Raw genomic sequence first — 15847 nt, forward strand, 5'->3', positions numbered from 1 at the left:
AAATGACAGTATTTTTAACGGTTATTGTTGTGAATATTACATATACTATTTTTGATGATTATAATTTACCTCAGTGAATGCGGCCAGCTTAGCTAGTTTGTGAAGTAAAGTGATTTTATTTTAGGTAGTTGTAAAATAGTGCAATATAATTGTAAATATATAATATAACAATAAAAATTAAAATATGAAAGTCCACTTCAACTGATATACCGTGCTCAGGGAGCAGAGGAGCAGTGAACACTGCATATGGACCCTGTGGAATGGAACGCACCTTAAGTGACATGACATCTGACGCACAGAAGCTTGTAAGGAATATGACTTAGCTCAAATGATTATAGGGAATCAAAATTATGAATCGGGTTGATTCATCTATATTCTTACAATATTAATAAATTATTGAAGCTGAAATTTAGACCCATTCGTATACATCAATGTTCAATTACAATGAATTATAATTCAATCATTAATATACCAAAAGGTCCCTCTTTCAGATCAATTAATCAGAATAATTTTAAGGGAAATTAATGTATTAATTAAACAGTTGTTTGTCCCGCAAACTGGTCGTAAAATTAATTCCATCAACTTCTCAACAAAATTATCTCTTTCTTATAATTCGAAGAAAGCTATATTTTCTGGCCATGAAAATTACTTTCTTGTTCTTATAAAATGTAGGTTACTTAACAGTAGCGCATTTGTAAAGCGTAGCTTGATCGTCGTTTCATTGACTTGTAAAATGAACACTTATACAGAGACAATCTAGGATATAATGGGTTTTTAATAATTGGACTAATACTACATCGAACTAAGGAATACAAGTTCTACAATTTACATGAGTATGCATATAACAATACAAACAGTAAAGACAAATACAAGACTAAACGGATAACAGATGAGAGAGGGAGAGGATGAAAGGGAGAAAGTGAAACTAAAGTTCAGGACGAGAGAGATCACCGAGATGATCTCAGCATGGCAAAATCACAGGCAATTTAACCTTGAGAGACAACAAGAAATCAGATTCATCAAATCACAAATCAAAATACTTGCGTATGGTTCTCTTTGTATTTGCTGAAGAAGAAGAGCTCCTTAAGAGCTGGGCGTGTTTCCCCGTGTCTTTGGGGCGAGCAGACTCGCGCGAAGTTTAAAGGTTCACCGAACGTGAAGTTGCCAGAGACATGATTCAGAGTTCGTCTCCCTTTGTGGAGAGGCGAATATGAAAATAAAACTTAGTAAAGGAAAGAACAGACAGGTCGGGAGTGACGCGGAGTTGCGCGTGGGTTTCCTTAAGAGCGGGGCATGCTCTTTCGTCTCTTCCTGGCGAGCGCGATCGCGGGATGTTCAAGTCTCTTTAAAGTTAAAGTTGTCGGCTGTTCATTTCACTGAACGTAGGTAGAGTCCGAAGACGAAAATAAAGAAAGACTTAAAGAAAATAAAAGAGAATGGTGAATGCTCCCTTAACTCATCATTGTTTATTGTATAATAGAGTAGCCTGGCCATCTTTGTCTATTAGAAGGAAAATTCATTATTACCTAATTATTTATAAAACTATTCTGGGGTTGTTGCCTTTGTATCTAAGTTGTCTAATTCAAAAGAAAAGTGTTGGGAAATATTCCCTCCGGTCTGATAATTGTTTTACTTTTAATGCATTTCTGTATTAAAATTTTCCATTACATTTGGTGCAAAATGAAAATGATAATTCAATTATATAATTGACATTTGCTATTTCATACACTAGTTTTAATATGTAAATTGAACAAAACCCACAAAGAGATAACAAAACTTTCTAGAGACATTCCAAACACACAACAACTTACCTTGCATTTAATTCAGAATGATTCAGAACCTAAGAGGATGTATTAAGGCCTGCATGGGTAGCCCTTTCATGCCATAGTCACGATTTTCTGCATTTGTAACTTGGAAGTGTTTCTCATAAGTAATGTTCTCAAATAGAAACATGGTCTAGGTAACCTGACCCCTCCTGCTATAGGATAACACTTTACAACACCCCCTGGGAGACTGAGGAGTCATCCCACACACATACATGCATACACACACACACACACACACACACACACACACACACACACACCTTTGTATTAGAACTTAGAAATATCATTTTCATATAAGTACAATGCCATTATGCATGTGTGATTAGTTTTGCTTTATAATAGAGGTGTAGTTTTCTAATGTGTAATCTGGAATCAGCATTCAAGATTGTCTGGCAATTGCCTTCCCCCCCCACTTTGTTTTTATTGCCCTAATGGAATGTCAAGCAAACTGAGATTCCAGGAGAGGAGTAGGAATAAAGTGTTAATCCTACATTTATGTATAACCACTTAAGAAATGTATAAACAAGGATTTGATTTTCCCATATCAAATTTGTGTATCTGCAATGTTATCATGTATTAATCAAAACTTTAAAATGTTTGTAAGATGCATACCGTATGTAACTTTGTGTATTCCCGTAATCTTTCATATGCCATGTTTTATATCATTTTAAATCTTGAGACTTAACGGAGTTGAATCTCGATAATAGATTGCAATGATATGATTATTACTATATGAATCATCTTACTAGAGTATTAAGACAACACCATAACTCCCTCGAGTGGGTGTCGCCCCCCAGAGACAAAGAATCTTCTTCCCGCTCTGAAATCTCTGAAGGTGATTGGTTGTTCGTGCGAACAGAGGCGTCAACCCATATTTTCCATAAAAGACCGACTCAGGAAATCTCCGTGAGCACTTTTACGAACCCGCTTCATCAGGGAGAAGATCCACATGGCTCCCTTTTAAAATTCCTTTTTAAAATTCACAGAATACACACACACACACACACACACACAAATGTTTCCAACATAATATAATGAACACCAGGTTTGTTGTGCCTTGTAGGCATAAGGTATATGTGCAGTGCCGGATAAAATAATAATAACAATAAATAACCTATAGCAGTATAAATCTTTCAAAAGATTTCAGTAACAACTAAGCTAGAGAAAAATATATTGATTATCATGTTACTTCAAATGTTTCCATCCGTTATGATATGAAATGAGATAATAATAAAAACATGAAGCCGTTTGGTGCGTTTTGCTTTCATCCAAAATATGATACAGTACATTCAAACGCGATCGCTATCAAAAATATGATACATTCAAACGCGATCGCTATCAAAAATATGATACATTCAAACACGATCGCTATTAAAAATATGATACATTCAAACGCGATCGCGCTCAAATATAAAACATTATGGTTACCATATACATATCTAAACTTTTTTACAACAAAAATGAACCCTCACTGAATTTACTTAAGCTGGACTGACGCTATTTCCTTCTGGAAACAAACTTTGTTGCATTATTTTCCTGTTATCACTGTAAAGCCGCTTTGAAATAATATGTATTGTAAAAAGCGCTATAGAAATAAAGGTTAAGTCTCGCCGCGGCCGGACCATCCTCCAAAAAGTTCTCAAGTGTTCCTCCAAACACCCTGTTCAGTTTCGGCTGTTGGAGTAGATGTTGCAATTGCAAGCTGTGTTCATGTTCACGCACCCATGCAATTTACCGCTGTTAGCACTTTTCCTCTTCCAAAAGCCTGCTCAAATGCAGTGAACTGTCTCCAGAAATAATTCAGCCCCGAGGCGTGGAAAGCCATCCCAGGCGTGTCAGAATGGGTACTGGACACAGTGACATGAGGCTACTCGCTCCAATTCGCTCGCAGACCACCCCGATTTCTGGGGCATAGTCAACACTTCGGTAAGAAGCGACATGTATGAATCGCACCCTCATGAGACGGCCGTTCAAGATGATAACTTTGAAACAAATTCTCTCTAAAGTACGGCCAGGGATACGACTTTCATATGCATACTTTCAGCAGCCCCATGGCCAATACCCCTGAGGAAAGACCTTCTTCCCCGAGGAACTGGACAATCTGTCATCCCCAGCCCGAGCTGTGAGCCCTCCATGAGTGGCCCCTCAACGGGAGCTTAAGGACCTCCCAGCGAGAGTCCCAAACACCATCTCTGAGTCTAGAGCCCAGTCCACGAGATGCTTCTATACCCTTAAGCGGTCTATTTTCTTCACCTGGTGCTCAGCCCGAGGCAGTATAAGACTCTACTTCATGTAAAGTACCGCTGGTGCTTTCCTTTTTACAAGAGCTGCTGGACGCGGGTCGCACCCCCTCCACACTGAAAGTCTATATGGCGCACCATAGCTCCCGGTGCCTTCCAATCGTTCGGTAGAAGCAACCTGATTGTTCGCTTCCTGAAAGGGGCAAGGAGCCTCAAACCGCCTCGTCCTCTTACCATACCTTCTTGGGACCGATGAACAGTCCTTAGGGCCCTCAAAGGGCCCCTGTCGGCTACTTTCGCTCAAGACCGCAGTCATGCTAGCCTTAGCATCAATCAAGCAAGTGTGTGATTTGCAAGCGCTCTCCGTCAGCGCTTCCTGCCTTGAGTTTGGGCCTAACGACTCCAAAGTTGTCCTCAAGCCCAGGCACGGATACGTGCCCAAAATGCTCTCTACTCCATTCAGAGCACAAGTTATTTCACTGTTTGCTTCCCCTTGTGGAAGACGAGCAACAACTACACTTACTCTGCCCTGTACAGTATAGGCAGTCGGAGCAGCTCTTCGTATGCTTCGGTGGCCGCACCAAAGGGCTTCCAGTAACTTAGCAGAAATTTTCCTGCTGGATAGTGGACGCTATCGGGTTGGCCTATGCTGCGGTGGGCCTTCAATGCCCCATCGGAGGCATGGCCTTTTCCTGGGCGTGGACCAGTGGTGTGTCAATTGGTGATATCTGTGCGGCGGCCGGGTGGTCCTCGCAGTCCACCTTCACCAGATTTTATAGCTAGGATGTCCCACAAATCCTCTCTGTCTAATTGGATTTCACCTCTGAGTGAGCTCGATCTACCATTTACCTCTCTGGAGGCTCCGACCACAGTCCGAGCCCCTTCTGATCAGGCGCAATTCTGTCCTCTCTACTCCCTACTGCCCTTAGGGCCCTTAAGGCCATAGAACAGTGGTCTTCACTATATTTTTCATGCGAGCCGCACTGATAGGACAAAGTCAGTAGGAGAGCCATTTTACCGCAAAGTATAAAAAGTTACATCCAGTCATAAATACCATGTCTGCCTATCAATCTGTCACCCCTGAACAATACAATATGCAATGCAATAAATACAAAAGGGTGAAAAAAAAAAACATTATTTATGATTTATCAGTCAAATTTGTAACTGAGACAAGATGATTTCCTTTAATGAAAAAAAAAAAGAAAACAAAAAAAGGGATTTCCAGAAAATATTCATCCCAGAATGACCTTAAGTTATTTTTTTTTCTACATTAGCCCATCTTGTAGGCCTATCTAACCAACCAAGAGCACATGCAGCGTTAAGAGCTGGAAAGACCGCCATATAACTGGCATCTCTGCAGAGACTGGATATTTACATGCACAACTTTTGTTTCAGTCGGACTGAATTCATTCCGATTGATGAATCTGAATGTATTTTTACATGAACGCTAAACATCGTGATGTGATACATGATCGGGTTGATGTGCGTGTTTATAAGTCAAAAGATTCAAATCGGAATATGAACATATGAACCGTTGTGCCGTGCGTTTGTATCACGCAGTAAAAATGCCCAGTCGTCTGTATGATAATCTGAAACAAGGACTGGTGAGCCGTTGTCCTGCTTCACTTCATAGATGCTGAGTGAAAGGAGAATTATAGAATGACAGGACACTCATTTATATGACACTTTATTCATCAGGAGAACAGCTCGTTCGGCGCGTCATACGTCGTCCTTTCAGTTTCGGTTTTCAGTCGATCAAGTTTTTTCACGTTCTCTCGATAAACCACCCCTTTCAATCCGATCGAAATTATTTGTAATAGAGCTGACACTTTTAGTTTTTAAAGGGTTATGTTAAAGCCCTACTTGTTATTAATGGTTTTATGAAATATCTCTAGTGAATGCATTATCATATCAACGTATTATATTTACCGCCATGCGAGCCACAAATTAAAGCTTGGCGAGCCGCATGAGGCTCGCGAGCCGCGCAATGAGTAACACTGCCATAGAACATGCCGTTCTGCTTGAACATAGCAAGGCGTGATTGGACTAGTTCCCTGTAGCGTCTAGCGACGAAATATGAGTAAACGTCTCGAAGGGGAACATATCGGTTCTCTGAGATAACGGGAACGAGCGTTGCGTAGACCATGCTTGCCGTTCGTCGAATTAACCGGAAATCCTATGGCGAAATTAACTGCTTATATAGGCAGATGCCCCGCCCCCTTTGGCGGGCTCTGCACTAGGTGCGCCGCTTCACCATATGTTGAAAAGGCTCAGTAAGTTAATTATTGTTGGGTTGTGAATCATTGACATTCGTAACTTAGTCACACCCCCAGAGTTTAACATATCTGTACAATATTTTAACATATTTAACAATTTTCACATATACGGTCTTAAACATTGTTTGTATCGATATTTGTTGTATTATGTGTTGAAACATTCTGATGTTGAGTATATACGTATTTCCGTGAAGCTAATGTTAGTGGTATGACTGTGTGCATTATCTTTGCACTTGTGTTTCCATGCACACTGCATAAGTGAAATAATGTCAAGTCAAGCCACCTTCATTTATACAGCGCTTTTAACAATATAAATTGTTTCAAAGTAGCTTTACAGTGATAATAGGAAATTACAGTAACAGAGATTGTTTTGGCTTTACATCAGCTTGTAGGATTGAAAATAATCCCAGATATTTTCTTTACTGTTTCCACCCCCTCTTTCTACCACAAGGAGCACTTGTAGTTCCTAAAGGCACAGAGGGGCTGATAGTGATCAAGGCCTGTAGGCCAAGATGTGTGTACTTCGGGAGTCGATGAACTGTCACACCTTTAGTGCGGTGGGGGGAGTGTAATTATCTGATTGGTCAGTTTGAATGTCTCACATCTGGGTTTTAGTTACATGGTCAGGAAAGGATAAAAGAAGATTGAAACTGTTGCTCTGTCTCTTTTGATGCTCTGGCTCTGTTCTTCTCTGGGTCCCTTTCTTTGGGCTCTCTCTCTTTACCTCTATATTGAGTTCTATATTTCTTCACGCCCTGATGAAACTTACCAATTCACAAAATTAACAATGCATTGCTGATATAAAAAATTGGATGACTAGTCATTTCATATTACTTAATTCTGAAAAAACAGAGATTCTAATTATTGGACAAAAAACTTCCTCACGTAATAACCTAGAATAATGTCGCTCAAGTACTGCGGAGCTAAACCATTTAGTGCTTTGTAAGTAATCAGCAATATTTTAAAAACTATACGATGTTTAATAGGGAGCCAATGCAGTGTTGACAGAACCAGGAAGTATGACCATATTAGCCCGGTTTGGACAAAAACCTTCCTATAATTAGAATCTCTGTTTTTTTTTTTTCAGAATTAAGTAGTATGAAATGACTAGTCATCCAATTTTTTATATCAGCTATGCATTCCGTTAAGTTTGTGAATTGGTAAGTTTCGTCAGGGCGTGAAGAAATATAGAGCTGAGTATCATCAGCATAACAGTGAAAACTAATGCCATGCTTCCTAATGATATCTCCTAAGGGTAGCATGTACAGAGTGAACAGCAGCGGTCCTAGTACTGAGCCTTGTGGTACACCATACTGAACTTGTGATCGATAAGACATCTCTTCATTTACTGCTACAAACTGATAACGGTCAGATAAGTATGATTTAAACCATGCTAATGCAATTCCACTAATGCCAACATAATTTTTGAGTCTATTGAAAAGAATGTTGTGGTCAATTAGTATCAAATGCAGCACTAAGATCGAGTAACACTAATAGAGAGATACAACCACGATCGGATGATAAGAGCAAATCATTTGTGACTCTAATGAGAGCTGTCTCGGTTACTATGGTACGGTCTAAATCCTGACTGGAAATCCTCGCAGATATAATTTCTTTCTAAAAAGGAACACAGTTGTGAGGATACCGCCTTTTCTAGTATCTTTGACAAAAAAGGTAGATTCGAGATCGGCCTGTAATTGACTAATTCTGTATGATCAAGTTGCGTTTTTTTAACAAGCAGTTTAATCATAGCCAGCTTAAAAGTTTTGGTACGTATTCTAATGACAAAGATGAATTAATGATATTAAGAAGAGGATCTATGACCTCTGGGAGCATCTCTTTCAGTAGTTTAGTCGGTATAGGGTCTAACATACATGTTGTCGATTTAGATGATTTAACAAGTTTAACAAATTCTTCCTCTTCTATAGCAACGAATGAATAAAATTTGTCCTTAGGTTGACTAAAATGCACTGCCTGATGCGATACTGTAGTAGACAGATGCATAGTTATAATTTTCTCTCTGATATTATCAATCTTATAAGTGAAGAAGTTCATAAAGTCATTACTGCTGTGCTGCTTGGAACTTCTGGGCTTGAAGCTTTATTTTTTGTTAGTTTAGTCACTGTTTCAAATAAATACCTAGGATTATGTTTATTTTCTTCTAATAGGGTTGAAAAATAAGCAGATCTAGCAGCTTTTAAGGCCTCTCTGTATGCACAAAACTCAAACGTGATTTATCGTTTACACTATATATTTTTACATTAAGCACCAACACTTCAAAAGAATTATATTTGAAACTAGACTTCTTAGTAATTCTAAAAATATTACTATAAATTACAGCAACACCTCCCCCTTTGCGTTTCAGACGAGGTTCATGTTTATAACAGTAATCTTGCAGGGTGGACTCATTTAAAGTAATGTAATCGTCTGGTTTTAGCCAGGTTTCCGTCAAATACAGCACATCTAGATTTCTAGTCTGTTATCATATTATTAACAATAAGTGCTTTTGAAGTAAGGGATCTAATATTCAGCAACCCAAGCTTTAGCATTTGCTCATTTGTATTATATCTGTTTTTTATTTGTTGAACATAAATTAAATTTTTACTCTTAGATGGGTTTGGAAGTTTTTTGTATGTCCTAATTCGGGGAACAGTCTTTATATGATGATATCTAGGTGAAAGAGGCTCTATGTGATGGGATTTATCTGACCTTGGTGACGCGAGGCCGCTAGCAGACAGTCGGTTAAGCCAGTCTGTCTGCTTCCTGACCTGAGCCCCAGATTGTCATGTTTGAGCTCTAAGACTATGAGCCATATTACTAGAGAGAAGAGCAGCACCATCCCAGGAGGGATGAATACCATCTCTTTTCAACAGGTCAGGTTTGCCCCAAAAACTTTTCCAATTGTCTATGAATTCTATATTATTTTGCGGACACCACCTTGACAATCAGACATTGAGTGAGGACAGTCTACGAAGTATCTCATCACTCCTGTTGACATCGTACTTGAGAGTTCACACACCTCTTTAACATTAATTTTGGTGATCTGGCCTTTGTTCCAAATACAACTGTACATGGGTTCTCAACTACAACTCGCTTCTGTGGACTTTTTACAGATACATTACGAGCTCATGAAGGAGAATAACATATTTGTAACAAACATCTCAGAAAAGGAGACTTATTAAACACAACTGCAGAGGTTTTATTTAGAAAATTTGTATCAATCATACATAATGAAAAAAATATGCTAAAGATAGGAATGAAATCAGCTCTGAATCTGTTCATTACTGTATTTAATATTATATTTAAATCAGTTTACATATGAAGCACAAGAAAATGACTTTCAACACTGTAGGCAAATATATCCATAAAATCCATATAAATGAAAATAAATCTGGCTTTTTATATGTAAAAAACAAAAAAACATTTTAATCTAAACTTGATTATGTCACTATAAGTGCTCAGAGTTTTTTCTCTGTTTTCTGAGAAGAAGAAAATAAAACAATGAACAATCCTCTGTAAGTTTCTGCTATTGTAAATATTGCTGCAGATTGGCTCTAAACTCATCAGTATTTTATTCTAATATTGTCGGCATCTCTATTTCCTCTGGGTGCTTCGAGTCCTTCCTCCCTGCAAAATAAAAGCATTGACTGACCTCTCGTATGTGTTTTTATCATGATTGCAGATTGTTCCAGATCAGATGAGTGTGAATCATCAGATTGTGTGCGGCTCAAAACTCACCAGCTCTTCTTGCACAGATGATCTGAAGAAGAATCACAGTAGGAGCAGCAAACACTGCGATCTCAACAATAATCACAATCACTGCAGGAAACATGAGAGGAAGAAGAGAAACTGTACATGACTGAAGTCAAGGGTATTCAACTATCAACAGTTATTGATGAAGCATTTACAGACTGACTGATAGTTTAATGTTATAAAGCTGTCAGTATAAATGAACGTGTCGTACCTCTGTATAATGATCCAGCAGACACACTGACTTCAGTTTCTGATGCTGTATCAGCTGGATCTGTGGATCACGTCTGTTAGTTCAGTTCAACACATAATGCCACATATACACAACATCATCATCGCATAATACTTGAGCTTCACATCACAAAAATGATGATTATGTGCACGAGTCTGTCATCTATTATCTTCTTACTTCACTCTCAAGCTGTCATGCAGGAGGAGACTGGCAGTAGTTGAGAAGAGACTGTACTGTATTACTGTATAACTGTATTACTGTGTTACTGTATAATCTATTCCTGGTTTATATGAGAGTGAAACACAGTTGAGCTTCTGCAAATAAACCTTCAGCTTGAATGAAGGACATAAGCCTTATAATTCCTAAACCCGACCTCCTACATGGGTCATACTAGGCTTTAATACACTCGTCTGATTTATGCAATATATCATGTATGACCCATGTAGGAGGCCAATATTGGGGATTATAAGGATTGCTATGCAGTTTATGACTTTGACCACTAATATTTTACAACTCCAAAACGTACACTCTAAAATTGGCTGGGTTAAAAACAACCCAATTGGCAACCCAGTGCTGGGTAAATATTGGACAGAACACATGCTGGGTTAAATTAACCCAGTGACATTTTAACCCAGCAGGCTGGGTTGTCTAGAAACCCAAGATGTAGTAATTTTTTTACCATTAATGGATTTGCTATTCTGGGTTATTTTTGCTGGGTTATTTTTATTTTTCTTATAATTTCACCTGTGCTTTACTGTAAAACTTTGAATTAAGAAACAATGAAGAACATGTTTAGACTTAAAATAATTTTAATGCTTGTCAACTGACATTCACAAATGTGTTAAAATTGGCAACAATGACAACAAACTGCACATTAAATTTAAATGCAAAAATCATTTAGTGCTGACATCAAAGTAGTTCAATATTGTCAGTTTTAATAAATAAATAAAAGTTCTAAAACTATTACATGTTTAACGGTTTAAATACAGTGACATTGACAATTATATTTTAAATTCAGCAAATGCAAAATCATTTAAAAATACATCAAGTATTAAATAGTCAAATACAATTAAAGAAAGAAAGAAGATTAGTTCTGAACAATGACATTTATGCGTTTAACTATTACATGTGTAACGGTCTAAATACGCAGTGAAATCAACAGACAATTCATTTTAAAGTCAGCGAATGCAAAATCATTTTTAAAATATGCAAAAAGTATAGTTAAATAAAGTCAAATACAGTTAAGAAAGAAAGAAAATTAGTTTTGAACAATGTAATTTATACCATTTAATTCTTAGGAAATTAAAGTGAAATTCACAGATGTGCAAAATTGTAGGCCTATTTTACAGTATGTACACAGTGAAATTTACTTTTTTTTGACTCCGAAGAAGAAGACGACTCTTAGACGCGGGTTATGTAGACTCTGCCCGGTTTAGAAACTCCACCATGTTCGTTCCGACCTATAAAAGAAAATAAACACAAAAATACAGATTGTTTAAATGGTAACGGTTTCATTATTCAGTTGAAGTCAGTTCAGTGTTGATTCAATTCAGTTCAATAACTGTGTGAAGTTTATCATGAAATGGAGTTTATCATGATTTCAACAAGCAATATTTTTATTTGGCGAAAAGCCATATAATAAGTGGTATGCTTTACATTATGTCTTGTTTGATCTTGTTTTTTTGTCTAGGATCAAAGTTGCTTAACAGGAATTGTTTTGAGGTAATGTACATCCAGTCAGTTTTCATCACAAAATAAACTCCTTCAGGGTGATACGAGATCCCTCCACTTTGTGTTGATTACCCTGTTGAAGTTTATTCTGCAATATCAACTGGCTGGATGTACAAGTATCCCTTGCAGGTTACAATGCAATTTAAATAGCAGTTATGCGGTTTTATACTCACTAGTTGAAGATCAATGAAAGCCTTTCTAGCTTCGTCAATAGATGGCCGATTTACCTTCTGACCAATACACTGTGGCAGGAAGAAGAAGGGGAAGGACCAAAAGAGCAAAATCACCTCTATTCTCTGCAGAAAAGAGACATAACATCTCAGAAACAGGACCAGCTACAACAAATATACTAAAGTTTGTGCAATAAGCTACAGACATAAAAAATAAATATGCAATAATGATACTAAATACCTTGCCTTTTATGTTGTATTGAAGATTTAAAACAACAAACATCACCTTGTGGAATATTTTCCAAAGACTGATTCAATTTTTCTAAATTAATTGCAATCCTTAGAATTCTGTTACATAAAATAGGCTATCTCACTTTGGAGTGACTGATTTTTGTAACCTTACAGATCTTTTTTATGCTCAAACAGCAACACAACACACTAACTAAAGTTGAAAAAAATAAAAAGAATAGTAGGGCCATACTATAATAGGTTTGAATAGTAGGTTCATTAAAAAATGAACATGTACTGATATTTATCCAAATGAATCGACATTGAATCAAGATCGGAATCGAACCACAAGCTTAGGTATAAATTGCTAAATTCAGAAGTTGGCAGCCTTGTGAGCTACCTATATTTAAGCACGGATCAAATTTATATGCGTTAAGTTCCGCGAGGTTGAGTTGATTATCACAGGCAGTCAATTATAGATGTAAAAGCAGCAAAAGTGTATAATAAACATGAACTTACCGTTAAACTTGTCGATAAGACTGGGTAACTGCCACTCGAAGAGAAGAGTTCATATCCATATGGTTTTCTAACTAGGAAAAAAAACGAAATTTTAAATTACATCACTTACCAAAAACGAATTTATGTAGCCTATGTAAAAAATACTTTTTGTACCACACCAAATCACCTCACTGGTCCAACCCACGGCACTGATGCACGCACGCACTTTGAAAGTGTTCGCGGTGCTGATAAGTCGATTCATTTCCGGGAATCATTTTGTTTCAAACTTGGAAGTGTGAACCGGTTTATTGAACCGGATGGTAGTTTCTTTTATACCTGCGGTCCCACGACATTTACGTAGGCTACTTTTTATGTATTTTACATGTCGGTAAGGACAATTGCAGGCGTTTTACCTAAGAGCAGCGAGTCATATTACTCAATTGTTTTGTTTTGAGTGACTCGACTCACTTTGTTCAATTCGCTTGTCAGTGACAGAAACGACTCTTTCCTCTGTTTTCACAGATATTCACATATTTCATAGTTCCGTGTGATACAGAATCATTAACTGTATTAATCTGTCGTCTCACATTAAAATGACTATGCGAGTCAATATCTGATTCTGAGGTAATAACTTAAGGTTTGTCGTACAAGTTGCATCACCAATTTTAGTCTGACTATATAAGTTTAAGAATTATTGGTGCGAAAAAAGTTATAATTGTGCTAATTCAAACTAATTATTAATAAAGAATAAAATAAAACATTATATAAACTTACCTTAAAACAGTTGCACCCAGCTGCTTTGCCCCTTTGTCCTCTCAAAATGACAGCTTGGGAGCGAATTTAAACATCTCCAAGGCGGGAAGCTCGTGAAACAACCCAGCGTTGCGACCCAGCAGGTTTAACCCAAAAACTGGAAAATTAAAACTACCCAAAGGTGTTTAAAATGTGATAAAATAACCCAACAAAATTACCCAACAGACTTGACCCAGCATTCTGGGTTAAAAAACAACCCAGCATTTTTTAGAGTGTATGAAGCCATCAGAAAGAGTAGAGCCAATCTGTGGAAGTTTTCACAAATCTGTCAGAAAAGAGCGTTTTCTCACCTGAATACTTGACAGTGTATCTGACTGAGGTCTTGAGTTGATTTCTGAGAGTAAGCTGACATCTCCACTCTCTGTTGTCATCTTCATTCAGGAGTGTTGTAGTCAGAGTGATGATACAGAGATCTTGATCTGATGATGATGATAATATCTGATATCTGGAGTCTGTCTTCAGATCAACACCAGTCTGATTCACCCACAACAGCTCAAGTCCCACAGAACTGACCAAATAATAACAGGAGAATCTATATGAATACAACTGACAAGAGAGAGTCACAGAGCGGCCTGGACTGATCTCAGTCTGTGAGGATGATGATGATGATGATGATGATGATGAAGACACTGAAACTGAACACAAGACACAAATCACAGACTCTTCAATCATCATCTGAATTTAAAGGGAGAATCTGCCCTTTTTAAATTGACCACATAATCACAAACTTACCATGAAGAACATGCAGATAAACACGTGCAACAGGTCCTTGTTGTTCTCCATTCACATATTGTCTGCATCTGTATACTCCATAATCTTCTCCTGTGACGTTCTTGATGTTCAGAGAGCAGTCAGACTCCAGACTCAGTCTCTCATGTCTCTCTGAGTCTTTATTCTTTATCCCTCCAGTAATCAGTTCAACTGCTGAATAACTGTCATAGTAGGTCCATGTAGTTGATTTGCAGTCAGAAAGAGCTTTATTACAGGACAGAGAGACATTTTCACCAGAACTGATGAACTTATCATCCACTCCACTGGTTCCTGAAACACAGTATATCTCAGTGATCATTATGATATATATTAATAAATGAAACATAAAACACACCAGCATAAAAAGCACCTGACTTAAAGCAAACAACACACTCTCCAGAATAAACTATTAGTCTTTATCAGAGAGCTGTTCAAATCACTGACACACTCTTAATATGAAGATAATTCTTCATCATCAGATGTTTGAGTGACACTATGTCCAGTATCAGGAATAATACAGTATGATCTGTGTGTATCAATACACAACTCTGAGATCACAATGTAAATGTGTACAATAATAAACTGAGCATGTTCAAATGAACTCTTTCCAGACTAATTCCACTAAATGTCTTTAGAGAAAATACAGATTTCTTTACCTGTGAGAAGTGAAGAGAGAATGATCAGTCCCAGCAGACACAGATCACACTTATCAGCCATTTTCTGTTTCTGTCAGTCTTCCTCTTCATTATATATAGTTACAGCTCCTCCTTTAAACATCATCAGCTCCTCCTGTGGTTATTAACTTCCTCTCATCGGACCAACCGAGTGTTTAAATCCGTTGCTATATAGTGACACTATACCAGTGTAACTTTGTCCTCTCTGTAGATCGGGCTCATATAGACTCTGAACTGTGTACTTTAACACTGAGGATTTTGCTCTGTGGTCTTGAATGGTCTTGACTCTGAGTGACACTCAACTTTCCTCTACAGATGTATAGATGCTAAAATTTGTTAATAGTTGTTCTCGAAATAAAAGAGAATGTGTGAAAATTAGTTGTTGAAAATGAAATAAAATGTTCAAATGAAGATGTAATGAATTTGCAGGGCGAGCTCAACCTAAAGCCTAGTTTGAGCTTGGTCTGCGAACTTAAGGGTCATAGGAAGAGAGTGTATGTGTGTAGCTATAGGTACATGACATGTTTAAGGGTGTTAAAACCACATGTGTTTTTGAAGTGAACTTGGAGCATCTCTTGCTTCACAGATAGAAAAGGTGTCAAGCAGAAGAGGGTCAAAGGGGCTGGAACAGGGGAACTTTCCATATAGAGCTTTTGGTG

At 37.6% G+C, this 15847-nt stretch overlaps 1 protein-coding gene and 1 long non-coding RNA gene across 2 annotated transcripts in view; one reads left to right on the top strand and one right to left on the bottom strand.

Moving 5' to 3' along the window:
• Positions 1-14833, bottom strand: part of LOC307165839 (uncharacterized protein) — a gene marked incomplete at its 5' end in the record, with an annotated part of 62655 nt that extends 47822 nt beyond the window's left edge. The window contains one exon of the mRNA XM_079883844.1: positions 14784-14833. Within this exon, the coding sequence (XP_079739970.1) occupies positions 14784-14833 (50 nt within the window). The remainder of the gene's footprint in view (positions 1-14783) is intronic.
• LOC307156695 overlaps positions 1-15847 on the top strand; it is a 343191-nt gene that overhangs the window by 240844 nt on the left and 86500 nt on the right. The window lies entirely within an intron of this gene.

The sequence above is a fragment of the Squalius cephalus genome (assembly GCF_949319135.1).
Source record: "Squalius cephalus genome assembly, chromosome: 1".
In the NCBI taxonomy this organism is placed as follows: Eukaryota; Metazoa; Chordata; class Actinopteri; order Cypriniformes; family Leuciscidae; genus Squalius; species Squalius cephalus.